We start from the raw sequence: 26,940 nt of genomic DNA on the forward strand, positions 1-26,940 counted from the left end.
AGACCTCGCTTCACATACAGTGTAGCACCTCTGCCTCGAAGGAACGCTGGTTGTCAGTCAAAGAGCGCTGTGCGACGTCACAAATGCCGTGTGGGATGCAGCTCACACTGGTAGTCAGCTAAGATGGAGTCTGAGCCAGCAGCGCAGGGGCATGAAGTGAGCCGTCTTTAACCAGCTTGGAGCACTGGAAGCGCCCAATGGTGAGACATCACTTCACACAAAATGTAGCGCCTCTGCCTCGAGGCATGCTGGTCACTAAAAACAACTTCAGAAACATGATCCCTGAGTCCACGCTTCCTGGGGGCATGAAGTGAGCCATCTTTAACCTGCTTGTAGCACGCCAATCGCCCGATGGTGTTTCTTGTGGCAAGCCTGAACATCTAACGCCGTGGTCCCCCGCACCAGAAAGACCAGATCGGGAGGCCGCTCCTTCTCCTTCCTCGCGGCCAAAGCATGGAATGCCCTTCTGCTCCACCTCAGACAGACATCGCTCCCCATCTTCGCAAGAAACCTCAAAACCTGGCTCTTCGACAGATCCCCTCCTTGATGGAATGGAACCTGCACCCCCCCCCACCCCTAGCGCCTTGAGACCCTTACGGGTAAGTAGTCGCGCTTTAACAAACTCCTGATTGATTGATGACACCAAGAAAGCCATCCTGGACCACTGATGGACACCCCTGTCTTAGAAGATGTTTTTCATTTGCCCCTGCCCTTCAGTAGTTGGGAGGGGTACTGAATGGCAAGGCTCAGGGTCCAACCAAGATAATGTCGTCTGGGGGAGGGCTTATGAAGTTGCAATATTCTCAACATCACATCAATATGTAGCAGTGGTGCAGCTGTTGTCTTTGAGGGAAGTGATAAGGGGCTGCGCTGCTGGAAGAGGACAGAATGCCGTGGCAGCATTGCATGCTGGGGCTTGCTGTAATTGTGTAGAGGGGGGGTGGGTCATGTGTAAAGGGGGGCTGCTTACAGCTGGGCCTCTCATGCTTCGCCCAGTAGGCATTGTTCAAAGGGAGCTCCTTGGGGAGCAGCTGTGGGAGCAATAAAGGTCACAGAGGATTGGAATAACAAGCAAAGCAGTAAAGTCATGTTGATCACTTTCGCAGCCCCTTTGATGTTCTCAGTGGCCGCGCGGCTCACTGAGAACATCAAAACGGCCGCGAAAGTGATCAGCAGGCGGATAAATGGTGCGCGCGCCCGGCGCACATGCACTGTACCTGATCCACACTTTGGTAGCATTTTTAAAAGCCCCTACTTTATATCTCGCCAAAGCATCCCTAACGGGATGGCTTAGGCCGAGACCTAAAAAGGTGGCCTCAGAGATACTTGGGCCTTTCTTCACGGGACTAATGGTACAGTTCAAACTTTCACGAATATAGCTAAACTTGGGCCCTTCGCTTATCACTGCCCTGGTCAGACTCTCCATGCCGGACCCCCAGGCCCTACTACGAGTGCAAGGGCTAGCAAGGGCTAGTAGCCGCTCTATTGATTATACTAAGTTGGCAATATTCAGGCTCCCCGTTGCCTTGTCCACACATGCCTCCCGCGGATTCTTGGGGCGCCACTATATGAGGTGGGCCGTTGAGTAAGTTCTAACCATAGAGTTACAATGGACACGGATGGGCTTGCCTTTGGCACGGCCGGGTTTCCCTCTCCATAAATCTCTGAAAATCCATAAATAAGAAGAAGCTGGACCGTCAGCCCACAAAATAGCGGCCAGCAAAGGAGCAACTGAGAGCGGACCGGAGAGTTTAGACACACAGAAGTGCAAGTTATCCCCCCATAAAGATGAAAACTAGTCAAACCAGAGCGCCTCCGGCGAGCACCTCGGTCACAGAATGACAAAGTGTTGAGCGAGATCGAAATAAAATACAGAAAACAGAACAAAAATACAAAATGCAGTGTGAGCCGGCGTAATGACTCACACCTCTGCCCTGTGTACGGGGCCCGAACCGGTTCAGCTAGATCAGGAATCAAAGACAAAACAACGACCCTCGACATACAACGCGAGAGGCGCGGATGAGCTCCTGTGACTGAATTATAAAAATGCAATCTGGACAATCCCGGCGTCTCTGCTGGTCTGAAGGGTGGGATCCCGGCGTCTCTGCTGGTCTGAAGGGTGGGATCCCGGCAAACGGCTCATTCACGAGGCCTCCTTTGCTTCCTCCCTTATGCGTGTCCTCTCACACAGGAGAGTTTGGGCGGTGTTTAGGGATCACCTGAGGGGAGAGGGTGTGGCGTAACGGTCGAGCCGCCGACTTTGGAGCTGGGGAGCACTCCCGGCGGCCCCCACTCTCCCCTGAAGGCCCAGCGGCCCCCACTCTCCAAAGGCAGCGCCCGGCGGCCTCCACTCTCCCCGCAGGGCCCGGCGGCCTCCATTCTCCCCTCCGGCCGTTGGCCCTGTGGAGAGGCCGCGCACAGAGCCGCTGAGCTTCGCTTCTTCCCGCGCTCTGACGTCAGACGTGCGCGTAAGGCGCGTCATCATTACCGAGGCCGGCGTGAGTCACGTGCTGCGCGTCGTTGCTACGGACGCCGCGCGGGCTGGAGTCTGAGGGAGCCGGACTGTACCAACGGACGCCGGGTGGACGGTACCAACGCGCGCCGGACGGGAGCGGGTCCGGGTAAGAGTCCGGCGGGCGCGCCCCGCCCTGGGGTCACCGGCGTAGGTGACCCCGTGGGTGAGCTGTGTGACGTACAAGGGGGCCCAGGGACCCGCGCGACTTGGAACCAGTGTTTGGAGGCGGGGCCACCGAAGGGGGCGTGTCTATCTGCACGGGGCGTTGTTCTCTGTAGTGGGCGTGGTTATGCATGGTATAGGGGCGTGGTTCTCGGTAGTGGGCGTGGTTATGAATGGTATAGGGGCGTGGTTTTCGGTAGTGGGCGTGGTTATGAATGGTATAGGGGCGTGGTTCTCTGTAGTGGCCTGCTATTGGTCGCCAGGAAGTTCTTTAGTCATTGTAAAATTTGTCATATTTATTCTTACTTTTGCTTGTACAGTCTGTTTTTGCTATTTTTGTTTGCTCTATTCCTGCAACAGTTCTCTCATGTAACGTAACGGGTTCTATTGTACAGCGCTCTGACACCTTTGGGTAAAGTCAGCGCTTTATAAAAATGCATTAAATAAAAAAATCCATCTCCTGCTGGGCTCTGGGTGGAGGCAGCTCTGGATGACAGGCAGCTCAGGATGACAGGCAGCTAAGGATGACAGACAGCTCAGGGTGGAGGCAGCTCCGGGTGGAGGCAGCTCAGGATGACACTTCCGTTTAATGCCGCCAAATAAATTCTTAACTGAAAAAATCCGCATTATTTTTTCGGATTCCATCACTCACCCAGATGGGTGACATGCTTTATCATCTGGGTCTCCTCTAAAGCCAACCTAGTGGCTTTAAGGGCTACAACTTCATCATAACGGTGAAGGAGCCCGAGGATGTTTTGTTATAAAGATAGTTTATCTAATTATCAGAAGTGAGCAGTTGAGTAAGTGGGAAATATATGCAGTGTAATAGTGAGAAAGTGATATTAAAATTGGAACGCGGTTGACCCAAACATTTTATTCTTGTACACCGCGAACCAAGGTTAAAAACAGTGCAATTTGACAGTTTCAATCAATAGCTGTCTATATGGTATTCAAATGGTCAACATGTTTCAGCACATTAACAGCAAAAGTAAGCCTTGTGCATTCGTCAGGACCTATCAAAAATAATAAGCTACTGCAATAAAGTGAAAAAATTATATGTAAAATGATTTCTGGTCACCATACAACCTGATTGCTGGTAGAGCAATATACACAAATTTCTCCTCAGTGATACTCAAGTCTCCTCGAGAAATCTCGAATATCTGAGGGAACTACCTCACCCCACCTGGCAACAGCTCAGGTAAACAGGAGGCACCGCTCTATCCGTCGGTACCTCGCCGCGGTCATCGGGCTGTTGGGGACCTCCCCCGTGTATATTGCTCTACCAGCAATCAGGTTGTATGGTGACCAGCACTCATTTTGTATATAATTTTTTCACTTTATTGCAGTAGCTTATTATTTTTGATAGCCCTTAAAGCCACTAGGTTAGCTTTCAGAGGAGACCCAGATGATGAAGCATGTCACCAATCTGGGTGAGTGAAGGGAATCCGAAAAAATAATGCATATTTTTCAGTTAAGAATTTATTTGGCGGCATTAATCGGGAGTAACGCCTCAGATTCATAAGTAGTTTACAGACCATGGGATATTCTTGTTTGTAGAGTTCATATACTAGGGGCACATTATCATATTCTGGTCTTTAAAAATAGCCTCTGACCCTGTCTAAAGTTTTTTTGTGATGCTCTGGATGACAGGCAGCTCTGGATGACAGGCAGCTCTGGGTGGAGGCAGCTCAGGATGACAGGCAGCTCAGGATGACAGGCAGCTCTGGATGACAGGCAGCTCTGGATGACGGGCAGCTCTGGGTGGAGGAGGCAGCTCTGGGTGGAGGAGGCAGCTCTGGGTGGAGGAGGCAGCTCTGGGTGGAGGCGGCAGCTCTGGGTGGAGGCGGCAGCTCTGGGTGGAGGCGGCAGCTCTGGGTGGAGGCGGCAGCTCTGGGTGGAGGCGGCAGCTCTGGGTGGAGGCGGCAGCTCTGGGTGGAGGAGGCAGCTCTGGGTGGAGGAGGCAGCTCTGGGTGGAGGAGGCAGCTCTGGGTGGAGGAGGCAGCTCAGGGTGGTGGCAGCTCAGGGTGGAGGAGGCAGCTCCGGGTGGAGGCAGCTCAGGATGACAGGCAACTCAGGATGACAGACAGCTCTGGGTGGAGGCCGCTCTGAGTGGCAGACAGCTCTGGATGACAGGCAGCTCTGGGTGGAGGCAGCTCTGGGTGGAGGCAGCTCAGGATGACAGGCAGCTCAGGATGACAGGCAGCTCTGGGTGGAGGCAGCTCTGGGTGGAGGCGGCAGCTCAGGGTAGAAGCAGCTCTGGGTGGAGGCAGCTCTGGGTGGAGGAGGCAGCTCAGGGTGGAGGCAGCTCAGGGTGGCAGGCAGCTCAAGGTGGCAGGCCTGTCTCAGGGTTGCGGCAGTTCAGGGTTGCGGCAGCTCAGGGTAGCAGGCAGCTCAGGGTGGCAGGCAGCTCTGGGTGGTATGCAGCTCTGGGTGGTATGCAGCTCTGAGTGGCAGGCAGCTCTGGGTGGTATGCAGCTCTGGGTGGTATGCAGCTCTGGGTGGAGGCAGCTCTGAGTGGAGGCAGCTCAGGGTGGCAGGCCTGGCTCCTTTATTGAGTTATGCATTTTATATAGCGAGCTTCACCCAAAGCAGCTGCAGCACTTTACAGAAGACATATTTAGTTACATGGAAGTTAAGGATGGTTTATGATAGATAATACAGTTGAGAATAATGCCAAAGGTGGCAAATACAGCAAGGGAGATCATTAAATGAAACGGAGTGTACAGGCCGTGAAACGGTTGAGGTAGTAGACAGCCATGAAGCCCATTGAGGTAGTATATATGTCTGTGTCAAGAGTTGATTACATTTTTTAGCTAAAAACCGTTGGAAGAGAAGGGCTTTCAGGTTTGTTTTCAAAGTCTTCAGCGAGGTAGTTGACTGCAGATTTGGGGTTGCGAATTCCAGATTCTGGTTGCACTTGGGTTGAAGGTGATTGTTTCGACGTTTCGGTCTGGAGCTGCCGGAGGTGATGGGCTGTCTGGTAGATAGCCCAAGCTTCAATTGGTAACCATCAGAGAGTGATCAGCATGGGGGTAATGTGGTCATTTCTTTTGGTCCCATAAACAAACTTTACTGCTGAGTGTAGAATTGTTTTCAGGGGGTGAGATTGGTTTTGGGGAGCCCGGTCAGGAGAGAGTTACAATAGTCTATTTTAGAGCGCACCAGTGTATGAGTAAGAGCTTTAAGATCTTGTTCTGGGATGTAATGGCAAATTTCTCACTGAAGACGTAGTTGATAGCTAGCACTTTAGGCCATGGTTCTGATTTGTTCAGAGAATTGGCCATGTCAACAATGGTTGGTTTGTTGTTGAGGATGTTGTGTGAGTCCATCCATGATTGCAGCGGAGATGTTGATGTCGAAAGGGAGATACAGAGAAATTCAGATTTGAAGGGTTTAGCTGCAGGTGATGTGGGGACATCCAGTTATGAATAAAGTTTAGGGTGGTGGCGAGCAGTGAGATATCATTTTGTGAGTAGACCTTTAGATACAGCTGTATGCCATGTGCGTATAGGCGATAGAAGACCTCCTGAGTTCTTAAGAAGGAGTCAGAGTAGCACGATTTACAGGTTGAAAAGTGTTGAGGGAAGGAGGGACCCCTGGGGTACACCCCTTGGCCCACTGGGGAGAGTTGGTCCTTAATTGTAAGTCTGTGCAACCTACCCATGAGGAAAAAGGCCAACCATTTCTGAAGCATGCCATCAATGCCCATTCGATTTTTTTAATGCGTTTAGGAGCGTACAGTGATTGACCATGTCAAAGGTTGATGATAGATTGAGAAGAATCAAGAGGCAAGGATTGTCTGTGTCTAGAATTCGAAGAACATCATCAACCGCCTGTAATAGAGTGGTTTCTGTGCTGTAGCTCAGATTAAAACCTGATTGGAATTCATCTAGGAGGTTGTTGTTTTTGTGTTGGGTGAGGTGCTCCGCTACACATCTTTCAATGATTTTTGAGAGGAACAGAATGTTGGAGATCGGGCGATAGTTGCAAAGGTCGTTGGTGTCTGCAGAGGTTTTTTTAAGGATAGGTGTGACTTGTTCAGTTTTGAGGCCTTCAGGAAATGTTCCAATTGGAAAGCATGTGGGAATAAAGGTCTTTTGCAGTGTCACCAGGGATTGCATCTACAATGTGGTTTGAGGGTTTTGTTTTTATGATAATCTTGAGTAAGTCTTCCTGTGTAACAGAATGAAATAGTTGCCAAGTCTCTTTGAATTTGTACGCCTGCGGAGAGGTAGGGTGGATATCATGATTTATTAGCTGTGGAACTGTGGAGTCGAAGAACTGCAGCAACTCCTCTGCTTTTGATGGTGGCTCTTCAGATTTCCTGGATGTGGGCACGGAGGGGTTGTCGGTAGTTTTGACCAGATCGAAGAGTTGCTTTGGTCGGTACTTGGCTGAGTACAGCATGGACCCAAAATGATTAGATTTCTCTAGTGCTTAATTTGTAAAAATTAAATGTCTGGACAAGGAAATTTACAAAAAAGAACTTACCCGATATAAAATCTCGATCTGCCAAGCTAAAAGCAACTTTTACTCCTCCCAAATCGGGCAAGCTCAAAATTCAAACAAGGAACTCTACCAAGTAGTAGCCAAGCTATCACACTTGCCCCCCCAATCAATTCCTAAACCCACCCAATCCCTCTGCAACAACCTGGCCACTTTCTTCTTCGATAAAGTAAACAACATATACACTAAATTCGCGGAAATAACAAATATCAAATGCAACCCCACTGTAAACCCCACAGATCACCCCTCTTTCTCACAATTCCATAACACCAACCCTACGCTAGTTGCCAAAACCATGAACAGCATTAAATCAGGATCTGCCAAGGATCCCAGCCCCTCATCCATTCTCCTTCCCATATCAGACATTATAGCACCCCAACTTGCCAATATCATTAACACCATGTTCAATACCGGAAGCTATCCCACTATTTGGAAGGACGCGATCATTAAACCCCTGCTGAAAAAACCCCATCTCGACGCACATGACTCCAGCAACTACCGACCGATTGCTGGCTTGCCATTCCCAGCCAAAATCGCAGAGAAACTCATGAACTCCCAAATTTCCCAATACATTGAAGAACACTCCCTTCTAGACGACAGCCAATTCGGCTTTCGGAAACACCATAGTACTGAGACCGCGCTCATCAAAGCCACCGATGAGATAAGAACGGCTCGACCAGGGCGGAGCAGCGGTGCTCATTTTACTGGACTTTACAGCGGCATTTGACACGGTCGATCACAACATCTTGATCGGTCGTGTCAATGCCATAGGCATCCAAGCCAAAGCTAAAGACCTCCTGACCTCTTTTCTTGCTCACCGCACTCAGACTGTCCAGTTGGGCACATTTCAATCAGCACAAATGACCCTACCATGTGGTGTCCCTCAGGGCTCATCCCTCAGTCCAACATTATTTAATATCTATGTTACTGACTTAGCCAGGGTCATTAAGGACTGGGGGATGAGCCTAACATCATATGCTGACGACACCCAACTGGTTCTTTCCATCAAAGAGAACGGTGACAAAATAGCGGCCAATTTCCATCAGGGTATGCTGGCCATCAGCAATTGGATGTCAGCCAACTGCCTCAAGTTAAATTCGAACAAAACAGAGGTCATGACTTTTGGCAAGCTCACCCATACCTGGCCCAACGCCTGGTGGCCCGCCAGCCTAGGTCCCCCACCTCTCCCAGTAACCAAGGTTAAAAATTTGGGAATCATCATAGACATCAAACTCACCTATGCGGTACATGTTAACTCCATCGTATCATCTTCTTTCTTTAAACTTAAAACCATAAAAAAGATTCTTCCATTCCTTCCCCCCCCCCCGAGTCTGGCAAAACACTGGTCACCTCATTTGTCATGTCCTCAGTGGACTACTGCAACGGACTCCTGGTCAATGCCCAACATAAAATCATTAAAAGGCTGCAGTCCATCCAAAACGCTGCGGCCAGACTGCTCTCAGGCACTCCAAAATTCCAACCGATCGCCCACATCATCAAAAGATACCACTGGCTAGCTGTGAAAAACAGAATCAAGTTTAAAGCCCTCTGCATCGCATATAAAGCCTCACACAACCAAGGCCCGCTATTCCTTACTAAATCCCTTGCCTTCTATGTCCCAAAACAATCACTTCGATCTAGGAACGCTTCCATTATGACGGTCCCACGCACCAGGACGGTCACATGGGATGACCGCAGCTTTACGGTGTCAACGGCCAAACTATGGAACTCCCTTGACGCAGACATTAGGGCTGCCCCCACTCTGACCATCTTCAGACGTAAAATAAAGACGTGGCTATTCTGCCAATAAAACCACCTCCTCTTTCTTCCCCTCTCTCTGCTTCATCCACAGCGCCGAGACGCCCTCGGGCATTTGTTCGCGCTCTATAAATCGCATTAATAAATAAATAATAAACAGTCCACCTCTCAACAGTCTCAAGTCTGGTTGCTATAATAGCACAGATTTCTTAGGTGATCAAGCGAGGGAAGGAGTGGAAGAGAACAGCGGGGAGGGAGGTCTAGAAGGGAAAAAACAACATCAATGTTGGTTGTCTGAGAAAAATGCTCCAAATCAATATCCCTCTCCTATACCAGTACCTGTAAAACAACAAGGACATACTACAAATAAGAATTGGACAATCAAATACGCCAGTTCGCAATGCATCCTAACCCCCACCACTCATCTGTGGTCACTGGAAAACGCCAAACCAAAGCCTGACGTGAAACAAATAATCAGCACTGATCATTAGGCGGAACTACCTTTTAAAGATAACTCCGCCCCCTTACAAGTCACTATTAGCGCTTCAGGAATCGCTCGTTATCATTGAGAACGTAGTTCCCTTATCTCATCCTTATGGTTGTAATGGCGATTGTCAGTGCAATCACTCCCCTGTTGCTTGATCCAACGTACTAGTTCTTGCAGACTTGTTATTTCATTATAACCAATTGCGGTCTGTGGGTCATTGTTACAGTCCAGGACTGGCCTTTGTCCTCACTGGGGGTTCCTGGCAGCATTCGTTGACCCAACATACATATCACCCAGGACTGCCATGACCGCATCAGTGCTTGTACTATGGTGTTGATGGTTGGGGTTCATGGTGTCTGTATATCTCTAGGAAATGTCTTCCATGCTCTGCGCTTCATAACCATGTAAGAAGTCAGAAAGCATTTACTAGATCTTGTGCTCTCATATATTTCTCAGCGCACAATCAGCTTTTCATTCTCTTGAATGGTGTCTGATTTGAGCTTTTACGCCTTAATATGTGTTTGTGGATGTCGAGAAAGGTATCTTGGCTCTGGGCCTGTAAGGCCATATTCCCGTGGCTTTAATGTCCATTTTACTGTTTTTGGGGTGAGATGGGCGGAGGGTGAGGGAAACCCCTGAAATAGTGCTGGTGACCTATGATCTGCTACAGCATTTAATCTGTGTCCATACTGATACAAATGAAAATACTGATGACTCTATTGCTGGCATTTGCCTCCATTATTTGTAAGTTCCAAGCTTCCGTTTCAGCCAAAGCTTGTCCTGCAAATAACATCAGACCCACACATTGTGCTTTGGGTTTCGAGTACGCGAGCTGCATCCCACATAACCTAATTTCCACCTGTAATTCTGTGGCCTTGCCACGGCTGAAATATTTAAAGATGACATCTTGCAGTGGCTCATCTTGTGTGGCTTGGAAGCTCCCTCCAAGATTCTTTGTCCATGACCAAGCTATGTTGTGTTTGTTGAGATCCTGTAGCAGTTCTGTTACAGTGACCAAGTTGGAGAAGAATCTCCCTAACTGGATTGCTGTCCATACAAAACGGTTGGTAAGTGGCATTCTGAAGCAGACTGACGGTGAAAATATCCTACACCTTCATTTGGTCGGCCTATGGCCCATCATTTAGGAAGACTTATCTGAAGATCTCACTTTTATGAGCATTGCCAAACCAGGGTTCAACAACCTTTCAAGGACAGATCTCCGCTCATTGTGACCATCACATATGTAGCGGAGGATGTTACTTCTTACATTAATGACCCTTATTTGTCGAGCAGGTTTTTTTTGCGGTGGTCTTCTGGAACACCTCAAGACTGACAAAAAGTTTTTTTTTGTTTTATTAAAACTTTATTTAGCAGTTTTTGAAAAGGTAAAGCAGAGCACATAGTTCAATTACATTTAGACATGGGCATTTCAGCAGACTCATCAAGGCACAATATGACAGCGCAACGGTGATCACAGCACAACTGATGCATTCTAAAATCCTAGTAGTTAACATGGCAGACCTACAATCGATGGCTACTTCTCCCGACCTGCCACTTAGCTCCAATTATAACTTCGGCTCCTTGTATCATACTATGTAGGATATACACAATCACATTATGAATACAATATCCCCATCAACCCACACCCGTCGGCTCCATACCCTGCTTTTGTTGTGTAGGAAGGGCTTGCTGTTGTGAAGCTAGGAAAGCTCGGATCGGCCCCCAGATATCCTTGAGTCTAGATGACGTTGGAACAGTACTGGCATATATATCACTTTTTGTTTATTTATTTATTTTATTTTACGATTTGTAGAGCACCCAAATACCCATGGGTGTCTCGGCGCTAGAGGATCGTGGACTAGAATCATATATCAGGGAGCCGCTGGCTGAATACCCGGGTCTTGTCTTCCTTCTATTGGTTGAATATCCAGGTTTTTGTCTTTTTTCTGAAAACCAATAGAGATTGGCTAGATCTAATCTCTGCTGGGAGGGTGTTCCAGAGTTTTGCAGTGGCCACGGTAAAGCGTCTATCTCCCCAGGTAACAGTTCTTGTACGGGCGACCAAGAGGAGACTAGCCGTGGAGGACCGGAGGTCTCTAGAGGGAACATATGTTTCTAAGGCATTGTTGAGGAAGAGGGGACCAGCTTTGCGAGATGCCTTGTAGTCAATACACAGAGCCTTGAACTTTATGCGGTTTCTCACAGAAAGCCAATGATAACGTCAGATGATGTGCGACATAGATTGTTGTTTCGGGGTTCCAGATAGCATTCTGGCCGCACAGTTTTGAACAAGTTGAAGTCCACTAATGACTTTATTTTGGGCATTCATAAGAAGAGCATTACAATAGTCGATGGTTGACATTACTAGAGTGCTAACCAGTGTTTTTCCTGCATTTAAGGGTAAGAATGGTAGTAGTTTTTTTATCATTTGCATCTTGAAGAATGAAGATGATACCACAGTATTTGCGTGAGATGCAAAGGACAACCTGTCATCAAATATGACACCCAGGTTTCTGACTTTGGTGACAGGTACTGGGGGAAGGCCTTGTGACGCAGGACACCAACTGGGTGACTAAGTAGGCAGTAAATTACCAGATATCATGACCTCTGTTTTCTCAGAGTTCAACTTGAGACAGTTTGTGGTCATCCAACTGCTGATGGCGAGCATGTCCTTCTGAAATTTAGCTGCTACTATGTCACCGTCATTATGTACCTTGAGCACCAGTTGGGTGTCGTCGGCATAGGATGTGAGTCCCATCCCGTGTGATTTGATGACTTTAGCTAAGCCCGACACATAGATATTAAAGAGTGTCAGACTTAAGGATGATCCTTTGGGGAGACCACAAGGGAGGGCTAATTGAGAGAAGTTAAAGGGACCGATGTTTACCGATTGAGTACGGTCGGTAAGGAAGGAGGATAATAAAGCTTTGTCTGTCTGATAAATGCCCATGTGAGAGACACGGTCGATCAAGATGGTGTGATCGACCGTGTCAAAAGCTGCTGATAAATCCAGCAGTATAAGGACAGCCGTTCCTCCTTGATCTAGAATGATTCTTAAATCCTCTGTTGCTTTAATTAACGCAGTCTCTGTACCGAGGCCTTTACGAAAGCCAAACTGAGTATCATCCAAGAGTTGGTGATCTTCGATATATTTAGAGAGCTGTGTATTGATCACTTTCTCAAAAATTTTGGCAGGGAAAGGAAGACTTGCTATTAGTCTATAGTTCTTAGGTTCGTTCATGTCCAGATTAGATTTTTTTAGAGGTGGTTTAATAATGTTTTTTTCCAAATCTTTGGCTATGTGCCAGATACAAACATAGCATTGCAGATGTTAGACAGTATGGGTGCGACTAAGTCCGCTAGTGGCTTAAGTATTGATGGGGGACAGGGGTCGGTAGAAGAGCCATATTTAATAGTAGCTATTAGGTTTGAAATCTGTTCAGGAGTGGTGCTTTCAAATTTTGCTAAGGAGTGTTCACATTCCAGGGGTTCACGATTCAATGGCTGGTTATATTTATGGGTTTGAGATGAAAAATTGGTGTAGATGTCGTTAACCTTTTCAAAGAAGTAATCAGCAAGGGAGTTGCATAATGCCTGAGAAGGAGCTGGATTACAGTTTGAGACTTGTCCAGATAATTTAGCAACTACCTGATACAGCTGTTTACTGGAATTTTAGGCGGTCTCAATCTGAGTAATGTAGTACTTGTTTTTCTCCTGAGCAATTAACAGTTTGTATTTGTTGAGAGAGTCTTTGTAATGAGTTTTCTCTTGATTATTGTAGTTTTTACGCCACTGCCTTTCGTGATTCCTGCAGATTTTCTTCTGTGCTCTTAGGGTTTCAGAAAACCAGGGGGCTGATGGGGAGCAGCGGTTTTTCGAGAATATTTTTTTTGGCACAAGTACATCAAAAGCATTATTCAGCCAGATAGAGTAGTTTGATGCTGCTAAATCAGGATCTAAGGAGGGTTCCGGTTGGGTACAGGTTAGGTGTGCTTTGAGTTGTTCAGGGTCCATACTCTTCCAAGCTTTAGTGGGAATACGGGGAATAGGAGCAGTGTTCGATGTTGATTTTCTGTCAGTAATAATATTAAATATGATGGCGTAGTGGTCTGTCCAGACCAGGGGGAGAATGGTTTTTACGGAGATAGTTAGTGCATTGGAGAAAAGGCCATCTAACGTGTGTCCAGCTATGTGTGTAGGGTCATCTATTCGGTGTGAGAGACCCAGTGCCTCTAATTCTGATAATAGCAAGATTGTATCGTTATCAGTTGTATTTTCGAGATGAAAATTAAAGTCACCCAGAATAGTAATGTTGGGTTCAGTGGCCACGAGTTCCAGTAATTTGTTCAGTGAGGCAAGAAAGGCAGTCCGCAATCCTGGGGGTCGATACAATAGGATGCCTTTGAAGATTTGGGAAGGGGTGAGCAAGATGGAAAAGCTCATTGCTTCGAAAGTTTGAAGAGATATATTTTCAATTTTAATGGAATTTTTTTTCCGGTGGATTATCGCTAGCCCTCCCCCTTTTTTGATGGGTCTATCTTGACGGACGGATGTGTAACCCTCTGGTCTGGACCTGAGGATGCGTCTGTCCAAGCTTCGGTTATAAACATCACATCAAGGTCACGTTCCGTGATAAAATTATATATCTCATATTTATGTTTGACTAGTGAGCGAGCGTTCACCATTGCTGCAGTAACCGTTCCATGAGTGGTGAGAGGGGGATGTACTTGGGAGGTTCTTGAGTTAGGCTGGGTGAATATGGGTAATTCACAGATAGGGCATGTATTGTGTAGGGGATTCAGGGAGGTATCTAACTCCACCAGAGGACAGTTAGTTACTGGGCGAAGATATTTGAGGTCGCTACCTGAGTAAGTAATTACCTTATTCTCTGAGTGAGTTGGGCCAGGGGCCCTTGGCCCGGTACAGGCGCGGACGGGCGCAGGCGGGCTTGCCTTTGGCGCGCCAGCTGCGCGCGTCCGCTGTGCATGCGTTCTGTCATCTAACTAAATAGTGTTGGGGGCGCGGCAACTAGCACGCTAACCCCCGACTGGAAGTGAGTATGTTAAGCAACTCCCTGGAGCCCTCCGCTCAAACGGCACTTGCCGTGGTGGACCGGGGCGGGGGAGTGCCCAGAGAACGTGAGTAGCAACTGCTGTGATATTCCTATGGTGCACAAGATACAAGTGATTTTAAAAATGATTAAAAGTATTTTAGTAGTTTGTAAAGCAAATTACCTGCGCCAGCTAGTAGCGTCCCAGCTATCTGGAACCGCCACGTTGTTGAGCAGGTCGCCAAGCTTTGTAACCATCCAGTTGTCTTTGGTGCTCTCTTACTACCCCAAAATATTGACACTTCTCTTTTAGCTAGGAGTAAGGAAATGGCAGCAAATCTACGAACCTTCAGGGGAATTTGCACCACACACCCCAGTAGTGCTATTTCGGGCATAGGTTCCAACGGAATGTGAATCATTTTGCTTAGAAGCTTATTTGACTTCCACCCAGAAATCATGGATCCGTGGGCAGCTTCAGGCCAGATGCGAGAAGTCTGCTTGTGGGGCCTGGCAACGCTGACAGGAATGAGGTCTGGATGGGTCTATCTTGTGTGCTCTAGCGGGTGTAGCATAAAGTCTACGCAGGAATTTAAAGTGTTTCAGTTTATGTTTGCTATTCAACGATACCGTTCTAGTATCCCTGCAGCAGGCTAGCCATTGCTCGTCCGTAATTGGATTGCCCAGGTCTGACTCACAGGCGGAGTGGACCCTCGTGTCGTCCACTGGCATTACATCAGAGCAAGCCCTATACAGCTGTGATATGAGATGTAGCCTCTTGTTGCTGTCTTATCACCAATGTGAGGGGGGAAAATGAAGGGGGTTCCAGCGGGTAGTCTGGAAATCTGTCTCGTAGTGCTGCGTGCAGTCTGGCCGGTACAAACCTATCCATGAACGTAGCCTCCGAAAATGTGGACATATCCTCCAGATCAAATCTATGACCTGCGGGAAAGAGATCCCCCAGTGTGTGGAAGTTGAATTTGGTGCAGGTTCTTTGCACTAACTTTTCGCTGGTGGTGTAAACTGGCTGTATATCTTTAGGGTCTTGAGGGATACCAGTGGGTAGAACAGAGGCCAGTGTGGCAGGGAGGACGAAGTCAGATTCAGCGTGGAGGTAGGTAACCCTAGCATTGGGATGGTACCATGCATGCGTGAAACTGGACTGCGCTGCCAGATAATATAAGTGCAAATCAGGGACCCCATATCCACCTCGGTCATAGGGAAGAGTCATCACTTGCCATTGCACCCTGGGTGTCTTTTTGCCCCAAACTAGCTTGATCAATAGGGACCGCAGAGCACTGAAAAACTTGTTGGTGAGTGGGATTGGAATGTTCTGAAATAAATATAGAAATTTGGCGAGGATTACCATTTTTATCAAGGCTACGCGTCCCGCCATGGAGAGAGGAAGTTTGAGCCAGGAGTCAATTCGTGTCTCCAGCTGGGAGATTGCTACCCCGTAGTTGCGCCGCACAATCTGCTCGGTATCGCGATGAATGTGGATGCCTAAATATTTCACAGAGTCAGCCACCAGTCTAATGGGAATTCCGGGGTCCAACAGGTCGTCCCTGTTGTGAGAGGAAAGATAACTGACTTACGCCAATTGATCCTCAGGCCAGAAAAAGTACCAAATCGGAGGACCTCCCTAAGCAGCGGGTCAAGATTTGTTTGGGGGTCGTGGACGTATAGAATTGTGTCGTCTGCATATCGTGAGACTAATAATGGGCCTGTTCTAAATACCAAACCTCTGTGGAGGTGTTTTTATTGGAAGAGTCTAATGAAGGGGTCCATTGTTAAGAAACAATAAAGGGAACAAGCATTGGCATTGCCAATAGGTCTCGCTTGTGGGACCTTATAAGTATTTAGTTTTGCAGCACAATATCCGATTATGCAACAAGGATATTGTGCTGCAAAACTAAATACTTATAAGGTCCCACAAGCGAGACCTATTGGCAATGCCAATGCTTGTTTTCCTTCTGGTAAATGAATCGGTAAAAATCATTATCCAATACTCAACAGCACGAGCAGAATCAATGCTAAAAGCGTGCTTCAAGACACAGAGTGGCCAGAGTAGCCCAACGCTTCTGACATGCTGACTGGCTGCAGAGTGCACGCCCACTTCCTGCCTGCACGTCATCTTCCGCGAGGGAATGCCATTTCAACGGTTTATTAGGCAGTGGAAGCAAGCTGGATAGAACATGGATTTTCTAACGCAAGTAAGAAAATAAATATATGCAGACTTTGCCAGTCCCCACAAAAACGCAATTAAAAGCTGACACGAGAGAGCAACAACAACAAAAATATTAGCAATGTAGGAACATGTAGGAACTTGCTAATATGGTCATTGTTGATATTTGCTTGCGACTGTCATTTTAACACAACGTTTCTTGTCAATGGGATTTTTTGGCGGAAGAAGGCCTATCGTACACACATTTCCTGGAATAATCGAAACACCGCTCTGGGCCATGCAGAACTGACAGTAAATGTGTTGCGGTTTCAATTTGGCCAAAGACAACTTAGTTTGTCACGAATCGGGGACTGAGAGGAGTGGTGGGGGAAAACCAACACGTACATGAAAATGCAGAGCGGGAAACTGAAAGTACGGCCGGCCTGCGGCCGGCCATGATTCAATTAGGGGAGGAGAAGCCGCAGAGCGCACGCTGGGCGAAGCCCTTTGATGTGCTGTGCGGCAAATGGAGGGAGGCTGATGCGCGTTCATGTTTGAACACGTGGTTCACATGAACTTCATGAAAACGCCAGCAAAAAGCTGGTGGTTTCATGAAGATTTTCGCTACTTGAATTCTCGCTCCGCTCGATGCGCATGCGCGCATTGATAGGTCGCGAGACCTAAAAAGGGGGCATCCCTGACGCGTGCCGGGCGATAAGACAAAGGGGGCAGAGAGTGTACCGTTTACTCGAAGCCTAGCTGTGGGTTGTGTATATAGCAGGGCCGTAGTTGCTATAAAGCCCTGGGGCAAACCCATGCGCTGCATTATGGAGAGAAAGAAGGGCCATTCTAGGGAGTCTAAAGCTATTTCAGTATCCAGTAGGATCGCCGCTGCGGGTACTTCCGGGTCTAATCTGTGCAGGGTATTAAACAAGGTCCGGAGATTGAAAGTGGTGGATCAGTGTGGGATGAATCCCGACTGGGCAGGGGAAACTATGGATTCCATGAGTAGCGAGAGGCGGCATGCCAAAGCTTTCGCAAGAATGTTGTAGTCTAAGTTTAATAATGACAGTGGGCGATATGAGCCATATTGGAGGGGATCCTTGCCGGGCTTCGGGAGTAATATAATAAAGGCTTCTCTCAGGGTAGGAGGGAGCCGCTGAGTCTCCAGGGCTTTGGCATAAACATGCAACAAGTGTGGGGTCAATAGGTCTCTGTATGCTTTGTAAAACTCGGTCGTGAATCCATCCAATACAGGGGCTGTGGATGTGTTCAGGGCATCAATGGCCTCATGTTTTGCATACATTTTTCTAGGTAAACTAACGCTATTTCTGAAAGGTATTCTTCCTGACCAGAGTGGTCAGGCCCCAGCTTGGTAGTGTATAGTGTTTTGAAATAGGACAGAAACTCCTCCTGAATCAATAGGGGGTCCGTGAGTGTGTGTCCCGAAGCGGAGTGTAGTTCTGTGACATAGGATTTCGCATAGGGAGGTCTGAGCATCTGAGCTAGGACCCTGCCGGGGCGAACCCCCTCTCCGTAAACTTTGGCACTATGGTATTTACCCATGTACAAAATTTCCTTATCAGCTACTGCCCTATATTCCAGGAGCAAGGCTGTCCTCTTTATATCATACCCCGGGTCGGTAGCCGTCCTCTGTGAAGCGTCCAGTGTAGTCAGGTCAGTTTCTAATCGGGAGAGTGTGTTACGTAAGTCCTGAAGTACCCCAGCCCTTTTTGAGATACATATTCCCCTCATGTAAGCCTTGAAGCCCTCCCATAGTACCGCTTCGGAGTCCACCAAATCTGTATTTATGTCAAAGTATTCCTCTATGGCACCAGATAGTTCCTGCCTGAACTGTTTGTCATCTAGTGCACGAGCCGGAAACCTCCACTGTAGTTCATACCCTTCTGGGCGGGGGATAATCAACACCAACAGCACTGGGGAGTGGTCAGAGTAAGATCTGGGTAATGTTTGTATGTTGTGGAACCATCTGGAGAGCTCAGGGGAGGCCAGCCAGTAGTCAGGCCTTATCCAAGTATTACTTGCACCAGTGTAAAAAATTGTAAATTGATACTTGTAGAGCGCACTACTCACCCGCAAGGGTCTCAAGGCGCTTGTACGAATACCGCTGTGGAACCCATCCTGGCTTTCCCTGTGAGGTGTCCACTCCTGGGCACCCCCAAGGTGGAGGCCAGGCATCCTTAGCCTTGTGGGGGCCGTTGTGGAGATTAAGCAAGCTATTGCCCAGAGTTGCAGAGTGGGACTCATGATTGGAATAGGCACCGAGGCGAGAATTATCAGGTCCGTGGAATTTTGAGCCCAAGACCCGCCGAGGCAGGGAATTAAACCCTGGTCACGGATCCGCCCTAGGTCCATTAATGAGAGGCGGTCGCACATAGAATGCAGGGCTTTGCGAACTGTTGGTTTTGGGTCGGGCTGATGATGTACTGTCTAAAATAGGATCAAATGTAACGTTAAAATCACCTCCCAGTAACAGGGGTGTGGAGCCCAATTATAGTAACTTCGCATAGAGGGTATGAAAGAAATCAGGAAAATCAGTGTTAGGGCCGTAAACACATCCTAATGCAATCTTGTAATAGAAAAAAATGCCCTCCACAATTACAAATCTACCGGAGTCGTCATGTACAACAGAATGGCATTTGAAGGGGAGTCGCTTATGAACAAGGATGGCCGTGCCTCTAGCATAAATGCTATAATTGGTGAAGTAACAGTTTGGACCCCACGAGGATGCAAATCGGGACCGGTCTGTGGGGGGAAGGTGGGTCTCTTGTATCAATGCAATGTCTATTTTGTGTCGCATCAAGTAATGCAGAACCTGTCATCTTTTACGGATGTCGTTCAAACCTCTAACGTTCCACGTAACCAGGGTAATGTTGGAGGGGCCAGTGTTGCGACCTATTTGCTCCATAACTGCATGACGTTTGCGATAATGAAGAATAGCCAAAGCCTGTACTCAACCAATGTGCTAGTAACTGGATAAAACCTGAACTCAGTGCAATGCAAAAACATCAATTCCCTTCCCACCTCCCTCCACCCAGCCTTCCCACCCAGTCGGAAAGGCAATACCCAATTGCCAGTAGTATCCCACAGTACCCAAAACATACGGCATTTTTGTAAAGCTATACTTATGGGGTACATGTTAACGTAATAAACACAAGTTATAGGTGTACACCAGATAGGGGGACGTTCACTATCCAGCAGTCTAGTAACCAATAACAAATAATTCTAATTATCATAAATTGCTATGAAGGAACAGTTGAGGTGAGAATGTATAGAAATTGAGTATTCAGCTGAGGCCGGATGTAGAAAACAGGTCCGCACTGGCATCAGACCCACTCTGAGGGGGGAGGAGGTGACAGCATCGGATGGGCCTTTGTTATTAAGTTTGTAGGCGTGGCAGAATTCCTGTACCTCCACCGGGGTTTCAAATATACGGGAGCGGCCGTTAACTTCCACTCTGAACCTGGTGGGATATAACATGCCGTATTTTAATCCCAGTCCCCTGAGAGTAGCTTTAACCCCATGAAATTTCCTCCTAGCATCTTGTACCACAGTGGTGAAGTCAGGGTACAATGACAATTTGGAGCCTTGCCAGGTGATTTTCCCCTTTTCTCTGGCCATCCGCAATACAGTGTCTCTATCTCTGAAGTTCATTATCCTGGCGATGATGGGCCTTGGAGGAAGTCCGGGATTAGGTCTCGGGCCGAGCGATCTGTGAGCGGCTCCACCACGAAGCTTGGGGTGAACGCTTCTCTTTCAAAAAGTTCCACCAGTTTGTCCATTCGTCCAGCCGCTGTGGATTCCCGTACGCCTACGAGGCGGATGTTGTTGCGTCGACTCCTGGCCTCCAAATCTTCGTTTTTGATTGCCTTCAGTATTCTCTCCATCCTGTCGACCCTCTTCAGGGATTGAGCCATGCCGTCTTCCAGGTCGGATGTTCGAGATTCCACCACATCCAGGCATCTGTCCCTCCGGGCGTCTGTTGTGTACTTGGAGTTTAGCCCCAAGTTCTGCTATATGCTTGTCTAAGGTGTCGAAACAGACGTCCAATGCCTTGAATCCTGCCCGCATCTCCTGAAGCAAGGGACCGAGCTGGCCCGTGTCTTCTGCGGACGTGGGTGGGATCTGGCCACCCGTCGCCATGTTGTTAGGTGGATTCTTTTTTTTTTTTTTTTGAAAACCTTTATTGACATCAAAAAGGAGAGACAAGTCAAGGCCTACAACCCAGCCGGCCGGCCGCAATGTACAAAACAATCAGGAGCCACCAGGCAAATATCACATAATCAATCAATACAAAGCAGACGCCGTACAATCATAAAAGGGGGGAGAAAAAATTCAGGAACCAAAGGGCTAAAACACAGGAGTAAATAAGGCTTAATTTTATAATATGGGGAGAAGACGTATGACAGGCGCACTTTCAATACGGAGCCATCCGATATCCCGTAATCAACTGCAACATTAATAAGGGGGCATGGGGCCAGAAGATCGGGGGGGATAATACAATGCATTCAAGAAATCAGGATACGTGAGACACAATCAGCCCCTGAGCATTCTTCTCGTAACATGCCCGCCACCCAGGACACTACCAAGCCAGAACAGAGGGATCGGAAAGACAATAAACCAAAACCAGCTCGTCATAAGAACTTCTAGGACACCGAGAGGAAAAAGGGGGGGGACGAGTTAGGGAAGGGGAAGGGGAGGGGGAAGGGAAAACGGAGGGAAGACAAAATAAGACAATAAAAAGGGAAATAAAGAAATAAGAAAAACGAAAGGAAGAAGACACGCCGACCCAGGCCCCCCGTGGCAGGAAGACAGGAGACAAAAGGAGTAGCGGCCCAAGTGGGGGTATGGCAATCGGGGAGAAAGACAGCCGAAACCTATCAGGAGGATTAACGACGCCACACCCCCCCACCCGAAACACACCAGAGGAGGTCAGGACAGACGCGGCCTCACGAAAAAGAGATAGAAAAGGGCCATAGAACCAGAGGACAAACAAAAAATAGTACCCAACCCACCCGTCCCACCCTGCACCCCTGTAGAAGGCTATGGCCTACCCTTCAGACAGCGTGCCTGTCGCCCTAAACCAGAACCCGAAATATAGCGAGAAGTAAGAAAGAAGAACGAGACAAAAAAAGAACAACAAAAGCGAAGAAAAAAGAACAGGAGGGAGGAGCAGAATAACTATAATTCGAACGGGCGGCCGCAGCCCTCCGCCCAACCAGAAAAGCACAGTCAAAAACAGACCAGGACGACACCCCATCACGCGCTATAAAACATTAAGAGAAGGGGACCGCCCACCTTTCTACGATTAAAAACAATGATGCTACTAAATCGTATACCGGGAATCAAACAGAAGTCGTACATTTCACCCCCAACCCTTTCGAGCGACAAATCCCACCCACCACATGGCAATGTAAAACCACATACTAAATACGAAATCAGCATATAGTCGAGTGGAATGGTGACTAACATAGCTACGTGGGGGGTAGATAGATCCACAAGGGAGCAATAGTCCGAACCGAAAGTGTAGATGCATCAACATACGCAGCACGATCAGTGTAAAACAGGAGTTCAGTTGCGCCACTGGATCGGGCGAAGTGGTCCCAATTATAGACACAGGCAAAGTCATCGAAGCAAGCACAGGAGGCAGTCCACCAATAGTTTCAGGCAACAATGTCGAACATGGTCGCAGTACAGCATCCAAGTCCCCGGGGTCCGAACCATGAAAAGCAGGGTGCCCCAAAGTCACCGGCACACTACACGATCTTCGATCAGTGGCGGAGACACTCAAGACAATCGAGGGGGGCGAGGCAATGAAGTCATCGAAACAAGAGGGCGACAAGAAGAAATGGCCGCCCAAAATGGCGGCAGATCGTGGCGGACCCACCGAGACTCCCAGGGCCAGGGAAGCGTGTAGGGATCTCAGGGCTTCCAGGATATCTCTGACCGTCGGCTCACGTCCACCAGATCCGCTCCCCACACGATTAGGCAACACGGGCCCGCCGCCACAGGGTGATTCTCGTTCCAGAGGGTCGGCCGCCATTTCGTGAATCAGCCCAATCGCCGCCCACCAAGACCCCCGGAAATAACAGTTCGCAAATGTAGGACTTTACAAGCTCCGGGGGTCCCAGCAAGGGCGGCCTCGATGCCAAAAGGATATCCGCCCAAAACGGGTCTCCGCCAGCACCAGCTCCGGTGCCCCAAACAAGCGGAGTCCGGGCCCCGAGGACCAGGGCCGCCGGACCAAGCAGCGGCGGAGGGAGACCCCTTCACAGAATCAGGTCCCGGGGCCTCTCACCCACGTCGGCCGCGCGGCCACCAGGGCAGGCCCGGGTCAGGATCGCCGGGATCTTCGCACATCGGCTCCCAACACTGGTTCTCGCTCTCGGCCGGGGCCGAGAGCCGTCGGATCCCGCCGGCCAGGTCCCGGTCCAAGTCTCGCAGAGGCCCCGATCCCTCGGAGGCCACAACTCCGGAGCCACTGCACACCGAGACCCCGGGGTCGGATGGTAAGTACAAACAAGCCGTTATGTTTCAATGCCCCAAAAGATGTGTCGTCCTCAGACAGGATAGAAGACAGGATCGTCAATCAGGACGGAGGGCTGCGGGAGCCGAGCTAAAGGGCGACCATCACGGCCGCGAGCTAGGCTCCTCCCCCCGTTAGGTGGATTCTTGTTCGCGTCCACTGGCTTCTCAAAAGAGAGCTGGCTTTGTTTCAGGTCTTTGCGGCCCATGCCGCACCAGCCGGCAGCGGATTATGTGGGGGGTGGGTGCCTGAAGCTATGTATTAATGAATCTCAGTGAAAGTGCTGTCTTAAAGATTGTAGTCTGACAGTGGATCAAGCGGTGATGGCCTACGCGGCGGGGATGATCTGTGATGGCAGGTGGGTGGATAGACTGTGCTTGGCAGCACTTACAGTTATTCACTAGGGCTGCGGTCTACCATGATGGTGGCCAGTGCTGTGTAGGATCTCACATCTGCCGGCTCACCCAGTGCGCACCGCATCCCAAGCGGCAACAGCAGTCCGCCTGCAGCGGAAAGGGGTCCCAAGTCTTTTTATCTGAGGCAGAGAGCGTGTTGAGTATGGCGCATGTGGCAGCGCGGGAGGCGGGTAGTGGGGGGGAGGATCATTCACTGGGCAATGCTGTTTCCAAATTGTCCCGGGGGGCCTGTATGGTCGGCCGCAACTCACCGCGCATCGCCGTTGTGTTAAAGTGGAAGGCGCTCTTCAGTGGTCTCCCCTTCCCCACAGCCATAGCAGCAATCAGCACCCGGGCAGCAGAACGGCCCATCCGACGGCGTTCCGATGCACGCCCGGCCCGCAAACCGCTTACCGCTGTGTAGGGGCATGGGTGCGGCGATCACAGGGCGCGCACCGCAAGACTTACAGAAAGGTTAAACTGTGTTGCTTGTACATTGTTGGCCTAGCAGGAGTAGAGAAGGCGACGGGGTATCAGCTTTCTTCATTCTGTTGGTGGCTGTTGGAAGATGACCTTCGAGCTTTGAAAACTTCTCGCCTTCGATGTGCCTCTTCCCCTTGATAGGCTCGAAAGGAGTCTGATGTCACTGCATAACCTCATAGCTCCGAGTTGCTATGGTTTTAGGGCGACAACCATTGGAGAAACATAGGGGATAGTTCCCTCCACCTTTACTATCATCCCCTGTAGCCATATATAGAACTTCACTGTTCTGTAAAAATGGCTTTGTTTCGACAACAATGTCCTCCAGCCCCAGTAAAGAATCTATACCTTTGCTCTGATACGTTTATGTGCTTGAATTTCTAAGATTACTGACTGGGTTGTCTTAGAACTGAACTTTGCGATACCTACAAGTTTCTCTAATTTAAATGACTGATCATAAACCTTATTGACAAGAGCGTTTGAGCAGAATTTGTTAGATGTTTACAAAAGAGGTACAACCTAGAGGTAATGAAACTACTGTTGGATGACAGTTGGGCACATTCTAATAGCCAAACATGAATAGATGTATTTCAGCAGAGGCGGATTACTGATCAGTATTGTTTCCTGAAAGGTGTATGAGTGAAATTAAGTTCTGGACACTGATCTTTGATGAGTTTAAAGCCAGTAAAATACAATTGTGATCCTGATAGGAACCGGGATATAACAGGGACATAGTCTGCAACGCTGACCTCTTCTCTTATGTCCTTCAAGTACGTAGCGTGTCTGTTTTAACCTTTGCTTTTTAAAATACATTTTGCGTAATTGAAATGAATATTTACATGAGCAACTCTCTTCAAGTTAAATAGAGAAAAGATGAAAAGAAAAGTGAAAGGAGGGGGTTATCTTACAAACATGTTGGATACAAAAAAAACAGAGACATTGATGAATATATTGTCAAAAATTGCATGCATTTGTAGCAGAAAATCTGTACATTTTTAAATAGACTAACAATGTACAGTTATTCTTATGTTTATAGAAAGCTTGCCCTTATACAGTAAAAGTCAAGCGTTTTAGTGAAGATGTTTGTTCCTGAGGGAGCTAGTAAGAATATTTTAGTGCAGCTGAAACACCGCATCAACAGAAAAATGTGAACGTATGTACTGTTTAAATAACGTGAACCCTTGAGAAATATTCAAGGTGTAACAACAAGAGAAATCATGCCAAAATGTCTAGTGAAAGGATGTAAGGGTGACTAGGTAGACGATGGTGTCATTTTATTGTTTGATATTTCATATTTGGTATTTAAAAAAATGAATCTTGTAATAAAAGAAGAAAAAGGGAAAAAAGAGCAAGTGATAACATATTTTACTAGACTGACAAAAGATGAGGGTTTATTTTGTGTTTCCTAAAGCAGGCATCCTCACTGATTTGTCAACAGGATCACATCACTGCATCATATCAAGATGCCATAGCAAGGCACGAGGGCACAGAATGCACCACTAGAATAATGGCTCAATGATCAATTCAGCCATTTCTCCCTTCTGTCGCATGCAGTGGCAAATATGGAGCCGGTGCCCAACATGCATGAGAGCCAATTCAATCCACCTCCAAATCCTCACTGCATGCACTGCAAGATTCGGTAATCATAAGTCAGGAAATGTGGGTGCACGTGGCACGAACCCACCCCAGCGTAGACCTCACCAGCCTCCATAACAATGTGACGACCAGTTTTGTTTCCAATCAAACTTCTCCCAACCATATCTTTTCCCTGTAATATACTTCAACATCGTATCCGCATGCTTCCTCCAGGCTTGGTTCCATAGCTGTCCCTTTGCTTGTTCTCAGACACAGATGAAGCTGTTCTGGAAATGTTGCACCCGTCACAGTTTAATTGTAAGAAAGTAGGGACACCATAAACCTAGTTCATCCTCACCAGCACAGGAGCAATTTACACCTGACTTCTTGGCAAATGTATAGTCCACATTCAAACCTCAGATATGGTAAAGAATGAGAATAGGAGAAACTCATACATCATAATACTTTCTTTTACTCTTTACAAGTTTAAAGTATCACTTTTGTCCTCCCGACTAGTTTGGTTTGGAATGCGTGTTTGATAAAACCCATTTAGCTCATCTTGAGGAGTCTGCACTCAAGCTGCTTAATGTTATTCCCTCTTCTTTTCCTTTTAGACTTCCAGTGATGGATATTGTGAAAGGGAGCCTGGATGAAATTTCAAGGCCTGCTTCCATCTCCAAATCCCGTTCTGGAAGCCGAGCTTCCACTGCATCTTCATCAGAGAAACCAAAGTTGAATTTGGCTGCCCTGTCTTTGGAGGTGCTACCCCCAGAGCCAGGACTCTCAAAGGTAGAGTATCTTAACATCTTTGTGAAAGGAGGATTCATATATGTGAAAACAATTGTTGCTTGGATATGAATTTACCTTAAAGAAATGAAAAGACAAGAGACTTTTGGCAAAATCGGAACAAGTTGGTTTAATTAAACGCAGTGGCCGGGAGAGTCTTGACAGAATGAGTCTGAAGAGAGTCTCTCGATGTAAAAAGTTTGGGCCGATATTATGTACCTCCTGTGAGGTATAATAAAGTAATTTCTCCATTCCTGAAAAGCATCTCCATCATAAATTAGCAAACTCGAGCATCAGATAAGGACACAGATGGCTCTCGAGCTCGGGGAGAGTTAGTGTGGGCCAGTGTGTATGTGTCCTGATGTCCGGTATGAGGAGCCTGTGAGTTCTAAGTGTGGTGTGCATGTCGTGTCCTGATTGGCTGAGTGTTTTTATCTACATTTGGTATCTAGCGTTCTGGTATTTCTGGGGAATGCAAGCCTTTGTCCTAGCATGTCTTATTGTGGTCAGTTGCCTCA

The 26,940-nt window shown here is 48.0% G+C and overlaps 1 protein-coding gene across 2 annotated transcripts in view; it reads left to right on the plus strand.

Moving 5' to 3' along the window:
* Window positions 1-2,495: 2,495 nt before the first annotated feature.
* The window catches only part of LOC144780842 (fibrous sheath-interacting protein 1-like), a 746,598-nt gene continuing 722,153 nt past the window's right edge, over window positions 2,496-26,940 (plus strand). For both annotated transcript variants that reach the window (XM_078659336.1, XM_078659337.1), the window contains exons 1-2: window positions 2,496-2,621; window positions 26,251-26,425. In XM_078659336.1, coding sequence (XP_078515462.1) covers window positions 26,261-26,425 — 165 coding nt within the window. In that variant the 5' untranslated portion in view covers window positions 2,496-2,621; window positions 26,251-26,260. The remainder of the gene's footprint in view (window positions 2,622-26,250; window positions 26,426-26,940) is intronic.

The sequence above is a fragment of the Lissotriton helveticus genome, chromosome 9, assembly GCF_964261635.1.
Source record: "Lissotriton helveticus chromosome 9, aLisHel1.1, whole genome shotgun sequence".
Taxonomy (NCBI): domain Eukaryota; kingdom Metazoa; phylum Chordata; class Amphibia; order Caudata; family Salamandridae; genus Lissotriton; species Lissotriton helveticus.